We start from the raw sequence: 19025 nt of genomic DNA, 5'->3' as shown, positions 1-19025 counted from the left end.
CTTTAGCTGTCATTTCTTCCTGGAATTTCTTTTGAGGAGAATTCTTCCATTTCATCATTTTGACTAGTTTTCTGTCCTTAATGTGTTTTAAAAACTTGGTTATGTGTCTTCACCTGTGAGCAGTACTGTATTAAAGAGGGGTCATACACTGTCTGGGGCCTGGCCCTTCAGGAAGTGTTTTTTGGAGTGTGTTGTGTGCTCTCTGTTGTTGTGATTCTGGTTGCTGTATCTCCCTACTCGTAGTGATTGTTTTGGACCCTCCACCAGGTGTGCTTTGATTTGTTCATTGAAGTAACCTTGGAAGAAAAAATTAAAAAAAAAAAAAAAAAAAAGAAAAGCGAGGGGGGGGGGTGGCGGTGGTGGTGGTAGTGGTAGAAGAATCCTTAACCCATACAAAGAGAGAAATGACAGGAGTGGGGGAAAATAAAAGAAAATTGATTGGGCAGAGAAACTATGTGGTTTAATCCAGAGAGAGGGAGAGGAAAATAAAGAAGGAGATACAGAACAGGTGTAAAGAGAATAGATTAAATATGTCTTCTTAAACAAACCAACAATCAGAATAACCAGACTAGAAGAGGGAAAAAAGAAAGAGAAAGGGAAGGAAAAAAAAAATATACACACACGTGTGTGTGTGTGTGTGTGTGTGTGTGTGTGTGTACACATAAAATAAGAATTGACCAAGAATTAAATCAGAAAATGCAAAACCTCTGGGTGCCTTGGATCCACTGGCAGTGCTGGTCTGGAGGAGAGGCTGTCTGGTTGGTTAGTGTCAGTCGCAGGTAAATGTGCAGTTACCAGGTGTGGAGGGGCGTGGTTTGGTATAGGTGGGTCCCCCCTCCACTGTGGGCCGCTGTCCATTCCCTGAAGCCCCACCTTGTTGGTGATGTGGAGAAAAATGGCGGCATCCCAGACCAGGTACCCTAAACCACTCTGTTCAGGCCATTAGTGGGCTGTTTTTTGTTTTTTCTTTTTCCCTTCCCTCCACAGTCTCCTATGCCTCCCTGGGGCTTGTGTGGGATTCAAACCCAGATGTCTTCAGGGGTCCCGCTCCACGCTCCCAATGCCGGGGGAGTACCATTCTGCCCCACCAATGGATGACCTCACAGTGCTGTGCGGGTGCTAGCGAGGCGGTTTGTCCTGCTCCCCTGACTCTCTTGCTTCCTTTGCCTCCCTTGCCTCCCTTGCCTCCCTTGCCTCCCTGGCTCTGGATTGGGATTCAAACCTCTTAAAGGGTCCCAGTCCACGTGCCAGGTTTCAGGGAAGTGCCTTCTGCCCTGCCCATAAATGGCCTCTGGCTGTTGGGTGCAGGCAGTCTTTGTTTTTTGAATGGTTATATATCTTCTTCCCATAGTACTCGAAGGAGGGGATTGCTTTCTCCCTCTATGCCTCTGAACTAGTTACCGATCCTGGGGCTGGCTCCCTTCCTCCCCAGGTGCGTGAACAGGGCAGCCGGCCCCAGTGTGGAGAAAGCCCTGCAGTTAGAAATTGGATCTTTCTCTATTTTTTTCCGATCCCAGTCAGTGGTTTTTCTCTTGTCCAAATACAGTCCTACACTTCCACAGCCTCTCTTTCTCTTCCCTTTGTCTCTCTGCAGAAGGGGATCCCTCCCCTCCGTGCCTATGCTGCCTGTTTTATCTCCCCAGTTCTCAGTTATGCACCTATGGCCCACCAGGTTGTCCCCGTGGGCCCCTGCAGACGACTCTGTCACTGTAGCCTGGACTCATAGAATTCAAAGCCCTTTGGCCTCAACACTGCTGTGTTTGAGGGACAAGGGAACTTCAGGTCCCCTTACTTCTCCACCATGTTGAATTCCCCTTGTATTAACAGGTTTTTATTTCACCATAAACTAGACACTGAATTCTTATTTATTAAATAAGTTTAATGCTTATTTAGGTTAATAACAATTTGTAGAGCTGCCTAAATTTTATTGTACAAAATAGACAACACCACTTACTGCTATATACATCTTGATAGTGTGCAAAATCACTTATGATCAGTCCATATAAATTCTTCATAGTTTATATACAAACTGGGATAAGTGCTACAGCACAGTGAAACATGCTGCAGGAGCACCTAGGAGGGAGTAACTCTGGGCAAGCTAGGAAAGGCTTCTATAGAAAAGAAGGTACTTTTGAATTAGTTTTAACATTTTTTTTTTTAATGTTTATCTTAGAGAGAGACACAGAGACATAGCACAAGTTGGGGAGGGGTAGAGAGAGAAGGAGACACAGAGTCTCCTTCTGTCGGCCTGGAACTCACCAACTGTGAGATCATGACCTGGCTCAACTGACTGCGCCACCCAGAGGCCCCATCGTATTTGTGCTTTAAGCAGCTTTATTGAGATATAATTTATATGCAGAAATATGCATATTTTTACATTTGTAGCTTGATGTTTTGATAAATGTATATGCTTACCTTTCCTCCCCCTAAGTTTTTCATCACATCACTCCAGAAAGCTGCCTGAACCCCTTTCAAGTCAATCTCTGCTTCTACCTAGTAACTACTGATTTCTATCACTGTAGATTGGTTTTGCGAATCTGGAACTTCATAGAATAGAGTCATGAAGAAGGTACTCTTTTTTGTGTCTGGCTTCTTTTGTTCATCCTAAATTTAAAAATTCATCCTGTTTTGGAATGTAATGTGGTTTTTTTTGTATTGCTAAGTAGTATTTCATTGCATGAATATACCAGAATTTTATATCATCCTATTAATGGATATTTGTGTTGTTTCTAGATTTTAGCTATTATGAGTAAAGTTTCTGTGAACTAGCATATAAAATTGTTGTGTAGATGTGGTTTTTTTCCCTTTTTTTTCTTTAAATTTATATTTTAGTTAGTTAACATACAGTGCACATTGGTTTCAGGAGTAGAATTCAGTGACTCATCACTTACATACAACACCCAGTGCTCATCCCAACAAATGCCCTTCTTAATGTCCATCACCCATTTAGCCCATCCCCCATTCACCTCCCCTCCAGTAACCCTCAGTTTGGCCTCTGTCGTTAAGAGTCTTTTGTGGTTTGTTTCCCTCTCTTTTCTCCTCCCGCCTTCCCATATGTTCGTCTGTTTTGTTTCTTAAATTCCACATATCAGTGAAATCATATAGTATTTGTCTTTCTCTGAATGACTTATTTCACTTAGCATAATATTTTCTAGCTCCATCCACATCATTGCAATTGGCAAGATTTCATTCTTTTTGATGGCTGAGTAGTATTCCAGTGTGTGTGTGTGTGTGTGTGTGCGCGCGCGCCCCACATCTTTATCTGTTCATCAGTTGATGGACATTGGGCGCTGTCTATAGTTTGGCTATTGTTGATAATGCTGCTATAAACATGGGGTTGCATGTATCCCTTTGAATCAGTATTTTTGTATCCTTTGGGTAAACACCTAATAGTGCAGTTGCTGGATTGTTGGGTAGTTCTATTTTTAGTTTCTCGAGAAACCTCTATACTATTCTCCAGAGTGGCTCCATCAGTTTGCATTCCCACCAATAGTGTCAGAGGGTTCCCCTTTCTCTGCATTCTCGCCAACACCTGTTGTTTCTTGTGTTGTTAATTTTAGCCATTCTGACAGATGTGAGGTGGTATCTCATTGTGGTTTTGATTTGTATATCCTTAAATGTATATCCTTGAGCATTTTTTCATGTGTCTGGTAGCTATCTGGATGTCTTCTTTGGAAGAGTGTCTCTATTCATGTCTGCCCATTTCTTAACTGGGTTATTTGTGGATATGTTTTTATTTCTCTTGGATAAATACCTAAAGGTAGAATTGCAGGTTCATAGAGTTAGATGTATATTTAACTTTATAAGAAACTGACAAAGTGTTTTCCAAAGTGATTACACTAGTGGTGTATGAGAGTTCCACTTGCTCCATTGTTACCAACACTTAGTATTGTTAGTCTTTAATTTTTTTAATTATTTATGTTATTTTATATATAGAGAGAGCGCAAATGAGGGAGAGGGGCAGAGAGAGAGAGAGAGAGAATCTCAGGCGGGCTCCACACTGAGTAACCTGATCCCACGACTCTCAGATCATGCCCTGAGCCAAAATCAAGAGTCGGACACTCAACCAATTGAGCCACCCAGGTGCCCTAGTATTGTTAGTCTTTTAAGTGTTAGCCATTTTAGTGGGCGTGGAGTGATATCTTACTATGGTTTTAATTTGCATTTCCCTGATGATTGATGATATTGAGCATTCCTGTATCTAGTAAAGTCTTGCATCCATTAAAAAAATTAAAGTAAAATTTACCTACATTACATTTATATTTTTGGAGCAGTATTGCTTGGGATAATAGCCCTCTCTGATTGTTTGCCATGGAGAGCACTCTTGTTTTTAACAACATTCCTGGGCATAGGTTTTTCCATTACTTGCTTCAAATAAAGTCAGCATTCTCTTGCAGGGCCAGGTAGCTGCCAAGTTTTAAGGTCTTCCGTGTCTTCTAAGGTGTGCCACACACTTAGCAGGGTGGATGGGGTGCACATAACTTCTGGCTGAAATGTCACACTTCCTCCTGAGATTTAGTAGATATTCCTGAATAAATGCTTCTCATTTTGTTGTTTATCCTTTGGTCAATTTTCACAGACTCTAATTACTTTTGACTGTCCTTTTTCTTCTTTTCTTTTTTAGTTTTAGAGGAGAGGATTTGCTGAGTTTCTCACAGAGCCATTTTGGGAGCTCTGGCCTCTTTGTATTCGTTTTTTTTTCTTGTTTTCCTGCAGTCTTTTTCTATACTGCAGCCACTCTCCTCCTCCTTGGCTGCTCCACTCCTCCAAACCTCACAAAGCCAGTCATATCACTTTCAATCTTAAGTCTTCAGGTGTTGTTATTTGCTCTTAGAATAAAACCCAGAAAATTTTAAGATGGTCTAAAATTGTCTGGCTTGCTTTTTTTGTGTACTTTTATCTTGCATGAATCTGATCATTCTCCTCATTCTGGACAATATCCAATCATTATCCTCATTTTAGGGGACACTGCCTTCTCTATTCCTTACAAATCAAAGGCATAAGTGTTGGCTTTGCAATCTGGGGGATGTAGGTTTGAATTTCTGTTCCGCATTTATTAGCTGTGTGACTTTAAGTAATATGCTAACTCTTCTGAGTTGTCTGAAATACAGTGATGGACAAATATATTTCATAACACTGCTATAAGGCCTAAGTGAGATAATGTATGTAAAACCATCAGCACAATATCTTGTATCTAGCTACCTGATATTCTCTTCCCCTAATTCCCCTGAGTAAACAGTTTATATGAAATACCTATTTGTACAAGCGGAATCATTTTAGTATTACCATTCCAACATTATTTTTGAGTAAAATTTATGCCTGAATTTCTATTGTGTTTGAACATGTTTTTTGGGTATCTCATATCTAATTCAGAGCACCTTCATTAACTTAAAAAATATGCTTTTAATTGAAATATAACACATTAAGAATTTTACCTTTAACAAGGAAAATTTTCTCCACCCCCCCCCGAAATGAGACTATTAATAATAGATTTCTGTTTTTTTTTTTTAATTTTGGAAAAAGCTTCAAACTTGTAGAATAGAAGCAAAAATGGTACAATGAACTCCTATATACTCTAACCACAGTACAAGGATCCTATTTAGGAAATTAACATCAGTACATTTCCGTTAGGTAATTTGATAGTCCCTTAGATTTTCCCAGGTTTCCTAATAATGTTTTCATAGCATTTTCCCCAGCTGCTCGGTCTAGAACCATGCACTTTATGTAGTTACCATGTGTCTTTATTGTGTTCTAATGTAGATTAGATTTATTCTGCTCTAATCTAATCTAATCTAGATTAGTTTCTCAGCCTTTCTTTGACTTTCATGACATTGATATTTTCAAAGGCCATTTGTTTTCTAGAAGTTTCTCAATTTTCTCCACTTTTTCATAATTGTGTTCAGGTTATGCATTTTTTGGCAGATACTATTTAAGAGAGTCTGCATGAAAGATAGCATATCCTTTCCAGTGCATCACATATGTGACACCAGTTTCTTCCCTCTCATTGATGATGTTAACTTAGGTGATGTGGTTAAGGTAGTATCCACCAAGTTTATTTTCTCTGAAGTTACTATTTTCCCCTTTGTCATCAATAAGTAACCTGTGGGGAGATACATTGAGAGTGTGAATACCCTTTTTCTTAGTAAACTTTGATCACACAGTGTTTGCATGCTTGATGGTGCTTATCTGAATCAGTTATTACCATGGTGGTGACAAAAAGGTAAATTGTTAAAATTTTGATAATACCCAGGGGTTTTAGTTTTAGTGTTCTTGAGGGAGCTTTCTTTATCTAATAGTGATAGTTAAAAATTATTTGGGTATTACCTTGCTTATGTCATGGGTTTGTTTATATGGTTTTTAGGTTCATGTACTGGACAGACTGGGGAGAAGTACCAAAGATAGAACGTGCTGGAATGGATGGTTCAAGTCGCTTCATTATAATAAACACTGAAATTTACTGGCCAAATGGACTGACTTTGGATTATGAGGAACAGAAGCTTTATTGGGCAGATGCAAAACTCAATTTCATCCACAAATCAAATCTGGATGGAACAAATCGGTAAGATTGCCTTATTAAGTTTATTTTTAAACTTTAAGTAAACATCATGGTGTTTTGATATCGTAAGCAAATTATAAAGGCCTAATTTTATTATGAATAAATTTATGTATTTTTGGCCAAGTGTCAAAGAGGAAGAAGAGTACACTTTTAGTTTGCTCTTGACAAAAGGTAACTACATTTCATCTATCTTGATAGGACTTAGAACTTATAGACTGTATTTTTTTTCTTTTTTCTTTCTTTCTTTCTTTCTTTCTTTCTTTCTTTCTTTCTTTCTTTCTTTCTTTCACTCTGAGCTAATTTAGTTATAATACACAAACATGGAATTTCTTCTCAGATCATGTTCAGAATTTTACTGACACTTTCTATTTTTGTTCTTGTGTTTGAATGATTATTTTGTTTTCTAGTCTCATTCTTAAGACCTCAACAGAAACGGAGAACCTTAGATAGTTGAAGGAATTTTTCCAAGTGTAAACATTTGTAAGTTATCTGAACCATGAATCAGGAAGCATTTAGAAGTCTTGAAAATCATGAAAGATTTAAATAATTTATTAAAATAAAGTTTTTGTAACTATAGAGTTGGAGTATTTTCTTGCCTTGTTTTAAAAAAGAATGAAACGACTTATAACAAGATGGTTTAAAAACAATTGGAAATAAGTGAAGGAAAGTAAGAAGTATGTGATGAATATAAAAACATAATTGCTTTGTACTTCAAATTTCGCTTTGAGAGAGATGCTAGGAAGTAAATCTGGTCATGTCATAGTTTTTTTGACTTTCTGAGAATACTCGTACAAAAACTAATGAAACTAGATAGCAAATTCAGAAGCATACCATAAAACTAACCTCAGGCATCCAGAAGTCAAAGCAGGTAAGAGCAGACCACTAACAGCCACAAGAGAAAGTTGAATGGGGTATTGCATAGAACTTGAAAACAGAAGACCTCCAAAATAGCTTCAACTATTTAGTAGACAATTTGCTGGACTATATTAAGAGCAGCAGCTGAAATGAGACAGTGGCGGGAGTTGCCCACTCCAGTATCAGCCAAATACAGTGTGTTCATGGTAAAGACAGAAGAGGATAGAGCAGTCTGGCTCCTGAGAATTCTTGAAACAGAACTTCCAGAGTTCTCTACCAGTACAGGGTGTAGCGCACTGAATGGAAACAAAATACAATAGTAGCATCAAATGAGCAGAATAGGGAAAGTTAGAGGGTCAGAAGAGGAAGAAAAGAGAAAGTTCAGATAAGAATTGGCAGAGGAACAGCTGGGAGGTCTCAGAAAGGAAGCTGCCATATTGTTTAACATTACAGGAAAACAATAGAAGAGTCAGTTCTGTAAAACTGGAAAAACTACCTTGAATGCCATCTTCTAAAAATTCAGGAAAACTGATTTTCCATTAACATGAGAAACACAATAGTATCAAGGTAAAATCCCATTTAAAATTATTATAAAGAATATCTGACATTTGTAACAGTTTTTTAAGCTAATAACAGCTTTGAATGCATCTTAGCTTTATAGTTTTTACTCTCCCTCCCACATTTAATGTTTCTGTCACAGTTTGCATCTTTTTACCTTATGTATCCATTAACACATTATAGTTACTTTTACTACTTTTATTTTTTAACCTTCATACTAGATTTATAAGTGATTTACCCACCAATATTACAAAGTTAGAGCATTCTGAATTAAACCATATACTTACCTTTTTACCAATGGGATTTATACTTTCATGTTTTCTTGTTACTAATTAGCGCTCTTTTTGTTTCAGCTTGGAGGAAGTCCCCTTAACATTTCTTGTAAGGCTGATCTAGTGGTGATAAACTCCTTCTGCTTTTCCTTTTCTAGAAAATTCTTTATTTCTCCTTCCATTCAGACAGCTTTGCCAGGTAGAGTATTCTTGGTTGGCAGTTCCCCCGCTTCTCGGCACTTTTAATATATTGCCATCCCCTCCTGGCTTCCAAAGTTTCTGCTGAAAAATATGCTGATGGTCTTATGAGGATTCCCTTGTGTGAAACAAGTTCTTTTTCTCCTGTTGTTTTTAAGATACTCTGTGTCTTTAACATTTGACAATTTAATTAAAATATATCTTGGAGTAGGTTTTTTTGGATTCATCTTTTTGAAACTTTCTGGGCTTCTTGTCTCTGGATGTCTGTTTCTTTCCCCAGGTTAGGGCAGTTTTCAGGCATTTTCTTTCAGTAAACTTCCTGACCCTTTGTCTTCATCCTCTCCTTTTGGGGCCATTATCATGTGAGTAGTGGTCTACTTGCTGATCTCCTAAAATTCCCATAAACTCTCTGGGACACTTGGGTGACTTAGTTGACTAAACGTCTCACACTCGATGTCGGCTCAGGTCGTGATCTCACAGTTTGTGGGATTGAGCCCTGTGTTGGGCTCTGTGCTGACAGCATGGAACCTGCTTGGGAGTCTCTCTTCCTCTCCCCTGCGTGTGCTCTCTCTCTCAAAATAAAAAAAGTAAATTTAAAAAAGTCCCTTAAACTGTCTTCACTTTTACTGTTTTTTCTTTCTGTTTCTTTGGATGAATTCTACTGCCCTGTCTTTGAATTTGCTGATACTTTCTTCTGCTTGATCTAGTCTGCTGTTGAACTCCTCTCTCAAATTTTTCAGTTCAGTTATTGTATTCTTCGCTCTGTAATTTTTATTGGTGCTTTCCTATATTTTCTCTCTTTGTTAAAATTCTCACTTTATTCATGCATTGTTCTGACCTTGGTTAACATGTTTATGACTGTTATTTTGAACTCTTTATCAAGTAAATCACTTATCTTTGTTTCACTAAGGTCTGTTTCTGGAGTTTTTTCTTGCTCTTTTGTTTGGAACATATTCTTCTGTTTGTTCATTTTTCTTTACTCTGTGTTGGTTTCTACACGTTAGATTAAAAAAAAAAAAACCGGGGTGCCTGGGTGGCTCAGTCGGTTGAGCAACTGACTTCAGCTAGGGTCATGATCTCACAGTTCATGGGTTCGAGCCTCGCGTCAGGCTCTGTGCTGACAGCTTGGAGCCTGGAGCCTGCTTCAGATTCTGTGTGTCTCTCTCTGTTCCTCCCCTGTTCGTTCTCTGTCTCTCAGAAATAAATAAACATTAAAAAAATTAAAAAAAAACACCAAAACACCACCCCTCCTAGTTTTGATGGACTCGTATTCTGTAGGACATAAACCTTATCAACCAGCCTGATGTGAGTTCTTGGTTGTCTCTCATACTTGGGTGATTGCCCAAAGTGCCGCCTTCTTCTTCTTTTTTTTTTTTTTTTTAAATTTGTTTATTTATTTTGAGAGAGAGAGACAGAGAGAGAGAGAGAGAGAGACAGAGAGAGAGAGAGAGAACGAGAACACAAGTGGTGGAGGGGCAGAGAGAAGGAGAGACAGAATCCCAAGCAGGGTCCACACCATCAGCACAGAGCCTGATGTGGGGCTTGAATTCACGAACTGCAAGATCATGACCTGAGCCCAGATTAAGAGTTGGATGTTTAGCCAACTGAGCCACCCAGACACCCCCCAAACTGCCTTCTTTATTCTTAGTGGCTCCCAGTAGTTGAGAGTGTGCCCAGATTTATCAGGTGTTCCAAAGGGAAGGATCACAATCAGCACCTGCAGGCTGATTGGAAGCTAGATCACCCAGGAAATGACTGGGAAAGTATATAGTTAGGGGCCTTACAGGGAGAGACTTAGAGATGGACATTTCTGCCTGTTTCCACAGCATTGGACCCAGGTATACAGCCTGGGTACACAGGTATATATACCCATTAAGAACTACCTCATTGCTACAGCCCTGTGCAACTTATAAATGTAAACCCCATTAGTTTTCAGAGACAGGTGATCCAGAGTCCCACCTCTTGGGTGGCATCTGTAAAAGCTGGGGCTTCAGATGTGTCTGTAAGCTGATTGTGTGGAGATACTGGAGATTTGGATTGGGCTAGAGAGAAAAGGTGGAGGTGGTGTCTGTAGAACTCCCTGGTCTCCTGGGATGATTGTTGTCAGCCCCTGGATATCTGCTAAATTAGAAACCTTACTTCAGGTTTATTTCAGGGAAATAGACTTCCTATAGGGAGAGATTGGGACATGGGTGATTCTGACTATTTCCTCTGTGCTGAGCCCTGCTGGGATAGATGTCCTACATAAGTTTCCTGGTAGCCAACAGCAAAAATCTATTGTATACACAGAAAAGATTAGTAGGAATCTAAGCATACCAATATAGAATATCAAATCACAAAGAGAGCAAGAAAAGAACAAACGAAATACAAAACAGCCAGAAAACAATGAACTAAATGGCAAGATTAAGTCCATATCTATCAGTTATTACTTTATATAGAAATGGACTAAATTCTTTAATGAAAACTCATAGAGTAGCTGAATGGATAAAAACACAAGACTCACTATATTCTGCCTACAAGAGACTCACTTTAGCTTTTAAGGTCATTGAGGCAGAAAATCAATAGGACTAAAATTACCTGTGAGACCAGGTAGACTTAAGAGACATTTAAAAACATTCCATCCAGTAGCACCAGAACACACATTTTTCTCAAGTGCATATGGAACATTCTCCAAAATAGATCTTATGTTAGTCCACAGACAAATGTTAATAAATTTAAGAAGGTTAAAATCATATCATGCATTTTGCTGACTACAGTGGTATGAAACTAGAAATCAGTTACAAGAAGAAAAGTGGAGAATTATCATCTCATACCTGTTAGAATGGCTGTTATGAAAAAGACAAGAAATAACAAGTGTTGGCAAGGATGTGGAGAAAAGGAAACTCTCGTGCCCTGTTGGTGGGAATGTAAACTGGGACAGCCACTGTGGAAAACAGTATGAAAGTTCGTCAAGAAATTAAAAATAGAACTACCATGTGATCCAGCAATTCTTCTTCTGAGTATTTATCTGAAGAAAATAGAAATACCAGCTTAAAAATATATATACACCCCCATGTTCATTAAAGCGTTATTTATAATAGCCAAGATATGGAAATAACCTCAGTGCCCTTTGATGGATGGATGACGAAAATGAGGTAAATTCCAAAAAAGAATATTACTCAGTTTTAAGGAGAGTGAAATCTTACCATTAGAGTGAACATGGATGGAACTTAAGGGCATTCATTATGCTATGTGAAAGAACTTAGAGAAAGACAAATACTATATGAACTCACTTATGTGTAGAATCTAAAAAACAAAACCAAGCTCATAGATACAGAGAACAGATTGGTGGTTGCCAGAGACAAGGGATGGGCATGGGCAAAATGGATGAAGGGAGTCAAAAGAAAAAGGTACAGACTTTAGTTATAAAGTAAGTAAGTCAGGGGGATGTAATGTACATCATGGTGACTATAGTTAATGGTACTGTATTGCATACTTTAAAGTTATTAAGAGTAAATCTTTTTTTAATGTTTATTATTTTGAGAGAGAGAGTAGGGGAAGGGCAGAGAGAGGGAGAGAGAGAATCCCAAGCGGGCTCTGCCCCAGCATGGGGCTCGATCTCACAAATTGTAAGATCATGACCTGAGCTGAAATCAGGAGTTGGATTCTTAACCAGCTGAGCCACCCAAGTGCCCAAGAGTAAATCTTAAATGTTCTTGTTGTATGGAAACCAATTTGACAATAAATTTCATATTTAAAAAAAATCTTAAATGTTCGTATTACAAGAAGAATGTTTTGTAACTATGTATGGTGATGGATATTAACTAGACTTACTGTGGTGATCATTTTGAAATATATACAGATATTGAATGTTTATATCATACCTGAAACTAATATAAAGTGTGTCAATTATTCCTCAATTAAAAAAAAAGAAAATTAGAAAATTTACTGATATGTGATGGTGAAACAAGAAATTCCTGAAAAATCTCTGGGTTAAGGAAGAAATCAAAGGAGAAATCAAAAGTATCTGAGACCAATAAAAATCCAAATGCAACATCTCTCAAAACTTAAGAGATACAACAAAAGCAGTTTTAAGGGGAAGTTCATAGGGATAATTGCCTATAGTAAGGAACGAAAGCTCAATCTACATTTATTCTTCAAAGAACTAGATAAAGAGAACAAACTAAGCCCAGAGTTTCTGGAATGAAGGAAATACCAAAGAATTAGAGTGGAAATTCATGAAATAGAGACAATAAAGGCAATAGAAAAGATCTATCTAATCAAATTAAGAGCTCTTTTTGAAGAGAGGAACAAAATAGACAAACCTTTAGCTAGGCTTAACAAGAAAAAAGAAGACTGAAGTAAAATCAGAAGTGAGAGAGTAGACATTACAACTGATACCACACAAATACAAAGGATCAGAGGAGACTGCTATGAACAAGTATACACCAAACAAATTGAGCAACCTAGAAGAAATGGAATATTCCTAGAAACATACAGTCTGTCAAGACTGAATCATGAAAGGGGTGCCTGGGTGGCTAAGGGGTGCCTGGGTAGCTCAGTCGGTTAAGTATCCAACTTCGGCTCAGGTCATGATCTCAGGGTTCGTGAGTTCAAGCCCCGTGTCAGGCTCTGTTGTCACAGCTCTCAAAAATGAATAAACATTTAATAAATAATAATAATAAACCCTGAATCATGAAGAAATAGAAAATCTGAATGGATCAGATACTTACAAGGAGATTGAATTAGCAATCAAAAGCCTCTCAAAAAACAAAAGTCTAGGACCAGACTGCTTCACTGGTTAACTCTACCACACCCTTGAGGAAGAATTAATACCAACCCTTCTTAAAATCTTCTACAGAATAGAAGAGGGGGGGAGTACTTTCCCATTTTATAGCTATTATATTACCTTGATATTAAAATCAGACAAGGGACCTACAAGAAAGAAAGATTACCGTCCAATATTCCTAATGAATATAGATGCATAAATCCTTTTTTTTAAAATGCATAAATTCTTAACAAAATACTAGCAAACCAAATTCAACAGTACATTAAAAAGATCGTAATCAAGTGGTATATATTCCAGTGGCAAAATTAAATATTCATGATTAAATCTCAACAAAATGAGTATATAGGGAACATACCTTAACATGATAAAGGCTATATATGATAAACTCATAGCTAATACTATACTCAAAAAGTGAGAAGCTGAAAACAAGATAAGGGTGCTCACTCTTGCTGTTATTCAACCTAGTACTGGTGGTCCTAGCCAGTGCAGTTAGGCAAGAAAAAGAAATAAAGAGCATCCATAAAAGAAAGGATTAAGTAAAATTGTCTCCATTTGCATAAGACCTGATGTTATATATAGATAATCCTAAAAACCGCCAAAAAACTATTAGAATGAATAAATTCGGTAAAGGTGCAATATACAAAATCAATATACAAAAATCAGTTGCATTTCTATATGCTGGTACTATCAGAAAGAGAAGCTAAGAAGACAATTGTATTTACTATAGCATGAAAAATATATGTATATAACACACAGAGATTTAAACAAGGAAGTGAAAGATCTGTACCTTGAATACTATAAGATGCTGATGAAAGAAATTGAAAAAGACAAAAATAAATGTAAAGATAATCCTTTCTTATGGGTTGGAAGAATTCATTTGTTAAAATGGCCATAGTACCCAAAGCCACCTCCAGAATCAGTGTAATTCCTATCAAAATTCCAGTGAAATTTTTCACAGAAATGGAATAAACATTTGATGACACCACGAAAGCCCCCTAATAACCAATGCAGTTTTGGGTTTGAAGAACAAAGCTTAGAGGCATCATGCTCCCTTATGTCAGACTATATTCCAAAGCTACAGTAATGAAAACAGTATAGTGGTGGCAAAAAAACAGGCACCTAGATCAGTGGAACAGATAAGAGAGCCCAGAAATAAACCATTGCATATATGATCAATTAATTTATGACAAAAGAGCTAAGAATGTACAGTAGTGAAAGGATAGTCTTGCCCATATAATGATGTTGGCAAAATTGAGCAGATGCACAAAAGAATAAAACTGGACAGGGTGCCTGGGTCGTTCAGTTGGTTAAGCTCAGATCATGATCTCACGGTTCATGAGTTCGAGCCGTGCTATCATTGCAGAGCTTGCTTGGGATTCTCTCTCTTTCCCTCACTTTCTCTCTCTCCTCCCCCACTTGTGCTCATGTTCTTTCTCTAAAAAATAAACTTAAAAAAAAAAACAATAAAACTGGACCTGTATTTTATACTATGCACAAAAATCAACTCAAAATGGGTTAAAGACATACATTTAAAACCTGAAACCATAAAATGCCTAGAAGAAAACATGGGGTAAGCTCCTTGACATCAATATTGACAGTGATTTTTTGGTTTTGTCAACAGAAGCAAGATAATGAAAGCAAAAATAAATAAGTAGGACTGCATCAAACTAAAAAGCTGCACAATAAAGGAAACCATCAACAAAATGAAAGGCAGCATGCAGAATGGGATAAAATATTTGTAAATTTTATGTTTGATAGGTTGCTAACATCCAGAATGTATAAAAAACATACATAACCGAATCGTAAAAAATCTCATTAAGAAATGGACAGATGGGGCACCTGGGTGGCTCAGTCGGTTAAACATCTGACTTTTGATCTCAGCTCACATCTTGATCTCAGGGTCCTGAGTTCAAGCCCTGCATTGGCTCCCTGAGGCACATGAAGCCTACCTAAAAAAAAAAAAAAAGGGCAAAGGAACTTAATTTTTCCAAGGAGGACTTGCAGATGGCCATCAGGCATGTGAAAAGGTGCTCAACATAACTAATCATCAGGGAAATGCAAATTAAAACTACAGTTAGTTATCACCTCACACTTATTAGAATTTCTACCATCAAAAAGTTGAGATAAGTGTTGGCAGGAATGTCAAGAAAAGGGAACCCTTTTGCACTGTTGATGGGATTGTATATTGGTGCAGCCAGCATGGAGCCCCTCAGAAAATTAAAAATATTATTACCATGTGATCCAGTAATCTCACTTTGGGGTGTATGTCCAAAGGAAATCAAAATAGGGTCTTGAGATATCTGCATTCCCATGTTCATAGTAGCATTATTCATAATACCCAGTACATTGGAAATATTTATGTCTGTCAGTGAATGAATAAAGAAGGTGGTGGTATATATACATTCAGTACAATATCATTCAGCCATGAGAAGGAAGGACATCCTGCTGTTTGTGATGACATGGGTGGACCTTGAGGCCATTAGGCTTAGTGAAATGAGCCAGGTAGAGAATGACAAATACTGCATGGTATCAGATGTATGTGGAATCTTTTTTTTTTTTTTAAGTTAATTTCATAGAAACAAAGAGAAGAAAAGTGGTTACCAGGGAATGAGGGGTGAGGTAAATAGGAAGAGGTTTTGTAAAAAGGTATATAAACTTTCAGATTGAAGATGAATAAGTTCTGAGATTTAATATGTAACATTGTCTTTTTAGTTGATAACATTGTACTATATAATTGAAATTTGCTAAATGTTTCCCCCTCCCCAACAAAAAGAAAGACAAAACCAAAAATGCATGAGATGTGATAATTAACTAGGTGTGGAGAATCATTTTACACTTTATGTGTATGTCGTATCATCACTATGTACACTTTAAATGTTTTTCAATTTTATGTCAGTTATACCTCAATAAAGCTGAAGAAAAAGGATGAGAAAAAGAATAATGTCCTTACATAGAAAACTCCCCCAGAAAGATATGTCAATAGGACTGATCAAACCTCCATTTAGAAATGCACAATCACATTGAGACACCAATGTCACATGTCAAAGATCAAAATAAATTAAAATGAGAAAATTCAGAAATGAGATGACAGAACTAAAAATTATAAGTGAAGAAAGATTATTTGAGGAAAGATAGCTAAAGTAGAAGGGACATAAGACTGAATAAACAGAAAAGATCTTTAAGTAGGAGTTGAAAAAGAAGAAACTTTTTTTTTTAATTTTAATTTTTATTTTTTTTCAATATATGAAATTTATTGTCAAATTGGTTTCCATACAACACCCAGTGCTCATCCCAAAAGGTGCCCTCCTCAATACCCATCCCCCACCCTCCCCTCCCTCTCACCCCCCATCAACCCTCAGTTTGTTCTCAGTTTTACAGAGTCTCTTCTGCTTTGGCTCTCTCCCACTCTAACCTTTTTTTTTTTTTTTTTTTCCTTCCCCTCCCCCATGGGTTTCTGTTAAGTTTCTCAGGATCCACATAAGAGTGAAACCATATGGTATCTGTCTTTCTCTGTATGGTTTATTTCACTGAGCATCACACTCTCCAGTTCTATCCACGTTGCTACAAAGGGCCATATTTCGTTCTTTCTCATTGCCATGTAGTACTCCATTGTGTATATAAACCACAATTTCTTTATCCATTCATCAGTTGATGGACATTTAGGCTCTTTCCATAATTTGGCTATTGTTGAGAGTGTTGCTATAAACATTGGGGTACAAGTGCCCCTAGGCATCAGTACTCCTGTATCCCTTGGGTAAATTCCTAGCAGTGCTATTGCTGGGTCATAGGGTAGGTCTATTTTTAATTTTCTGAGGAACCTCCACACTGTTTTCCAGAGCGGCTGCACCAGTTTGCATTCCCACCAACAGTGCAAGAGGGTTCCCGTTTCTCCACATCCTCTCCAGCATCTATAGTCTCCTGATTCGTTCATTTTGGCCACTCTGACTGGCGTGAGGTGATATCTGAGTGTGGTTTTGATTTGTATTTCCCTGATAAGGAGCGACGTTGAGCATCTTTTCATGTGCCTGTTGGCTATCCGGATGTCTTCTTTAGAGAAGTGTCTATTCATGTTTTCTGCCCATTTCTTCACTGGGTTGTTTTTCGGGTGTGGAGTTTGGTGAGCTCTTTATAGATTTTGGATTCTAGCCCTTTGTCCGATATGTCATTTGCAAATATCTTTTCCCATTCCGTTGGTTGCCTTTTAGTTTTGTTGTTTGTTTCCTTTGCTGTGCAGAAGCTTTTTATCTTCATAAGGTCCCAGTAGTTCATTTTTGCTTTTAATTCCCTTGCCTTTGGGGATGTGTTGAGTAAGAGATTGCTACGGCTGAGGTCAGAGAGGTCTTTTCCTGCTTTCTCCTCTAGGGTTTTGATGGTTTCCTGTCTCACATTCAGGTCCTTTATCCATTTTGAGTTTATTTTTGTGAATGGTGTGAGAAAGTGGTCTAGTTTCAACTTCTGCATGTTGCTGTCCAGTTCTCCCAGCACCATTTGTTAAAAGAGACTGTCTTTTTTCCATTGGATGTTCTTTCCTGCTTTGTCAAAGATTAGTTGGCCATACGTTTGTGGGTCTAGTTCTGGGGTTTAAGAAGAAACATTTAAAGACCAAAGTGAAATGTAAAAATTTTAAAAAGGTGTGAGAGAGTGACAAATATTGAAGGTAGTCAAAGAAGAAACAACAGAGATAAAAGACCCTTTTAGGAAGATAACCAAAGCGAGGGAATAGACCACATAAGAAAAACTATAATTCAGGCAAAGTGTTAAAACAAGATTTGAAACTACAGATTGAAAGAGAACACTATGTACCTGAGAATAATAGTCAAAGCAAACAACACCAAGACGTTCTGGTAAAATTACTCTATAGAGAAAAAAAAATACTCTCTCGATCTCTAACATAATTTAAAAGGAAAAGAGAATTAGCATCAGACTTTCTCTCACAGTTTCACTTCATGTCAGGATTAAATAGAATAATAATTTCAAGATACTCGAGTAAGAAAACGTGAGGCAGTTTTTTTTTTTTTAAATCATAACTGGCTTTCTCTTATAAAGCTATAGATACACTATTACCAACATGCAGGAAGTCAAGAAATACTGTTTCCCTGAGTCATTCCTGAAAATGTGCCAGTGCCTGAGCTTTAGACAACAAAAATGATGAGTGAGATATTTTTAAAAAAGGTTTGGTGAAGAGCTTAATTATATAATTATTTGTAGTATGAAAACTAAAGGAGGATTGAAATTGAGAGGGTTATAGTATGTAGCAATTACATTTTAGATAAGATAGCTAAAGTGCCACTATAAAAAATGAAGCAAGAATAGAGGGTACTATATGCAGAAATTCTGTTGAACTCTTCATAGTAACTACATTGGTGTATTGGCATTAATGCTCAATTCTGAGGGTTTTTTTTTTGAGATTGTTTAATTTTGGATTAAGTGAGTAATCATTGGATATATTAATTCTTTTGCCCTTGGATAAGCAGGATTTTCAGTGTGGAAGAAGTGAAATAAATGTAATATTTTAGAGGTTAAGGAAGGAAGACTGATAATTCTGCATTTTAATTGGAAGTAATGGCATGAGCTTAGTAGGTATTTTATGTTACACAGATACATATACAGAAATATGTATGTTTCCTAACTATGACTGCTAAAGATGAATAGGGAGAAAAAACATAAAATAACTATGTTATAACTTTGGAAAACTGTTCCACCTTAAAAGAATTCATACATTTCAGGTGAAATGGTTGATTTTATGTCTATGGCAAGAAATGTACAAGATAAGCTGGAACATACGACGTACCAGATAGCAAAGAGTCTATTACAGACT

General features: G+C 37.3%; 1 protein-coding gene across 3 annotated transcripts in view; it reads left to right on the top strand.

Annotated features, from left to right (window-relative positions):
- LRP6 (LDL receptor related protein 6) overlaps positions 1-19025 on the top strand; it is a 183862-nt gene that overhangs the window by 67285 nt on the left and 97552 nt on the right. For all 3 annotated transcript variants that reach the window (XR_006709309.1, XR_006709308.1, XM_045465704.1), the window contains exon 3: positions 6362-6559. Coding sequence is in view for 1 of the 3 variants with exons in the window: in XM_045465704.1 (XP_045321660.1) it covers positions 6362-6559 (198 nt within the window). In the remaining 2 variants the exon portion in view is untranslated. The remainder of the gene's footprint in view (positions 1-6361; positions 6560-19025) is intronic.

The sequence above is a fragment of the Leopardus geoffroyi genome, chromosome B4 (assembly GCF_018350155.1).
Source record: "Leopardus geoffroyi isolate Oge1 chromosome B4, O.geoffroyi_Oge1_pat1.0, whole genome shotgun sequence".
In the NCBI taxonomy this organism is placed as follows: domain Eukaryota; kingdom Metazoa; phylum Chordata; class Mammalia; order Carnivora; family Felidae; genus Leopardus; species Leopardus geoffroyi.
Note: the sequence above shows the minus strand (reverse complement) of the source record. Positions and strands in the feature narration are given on the sequence as shown.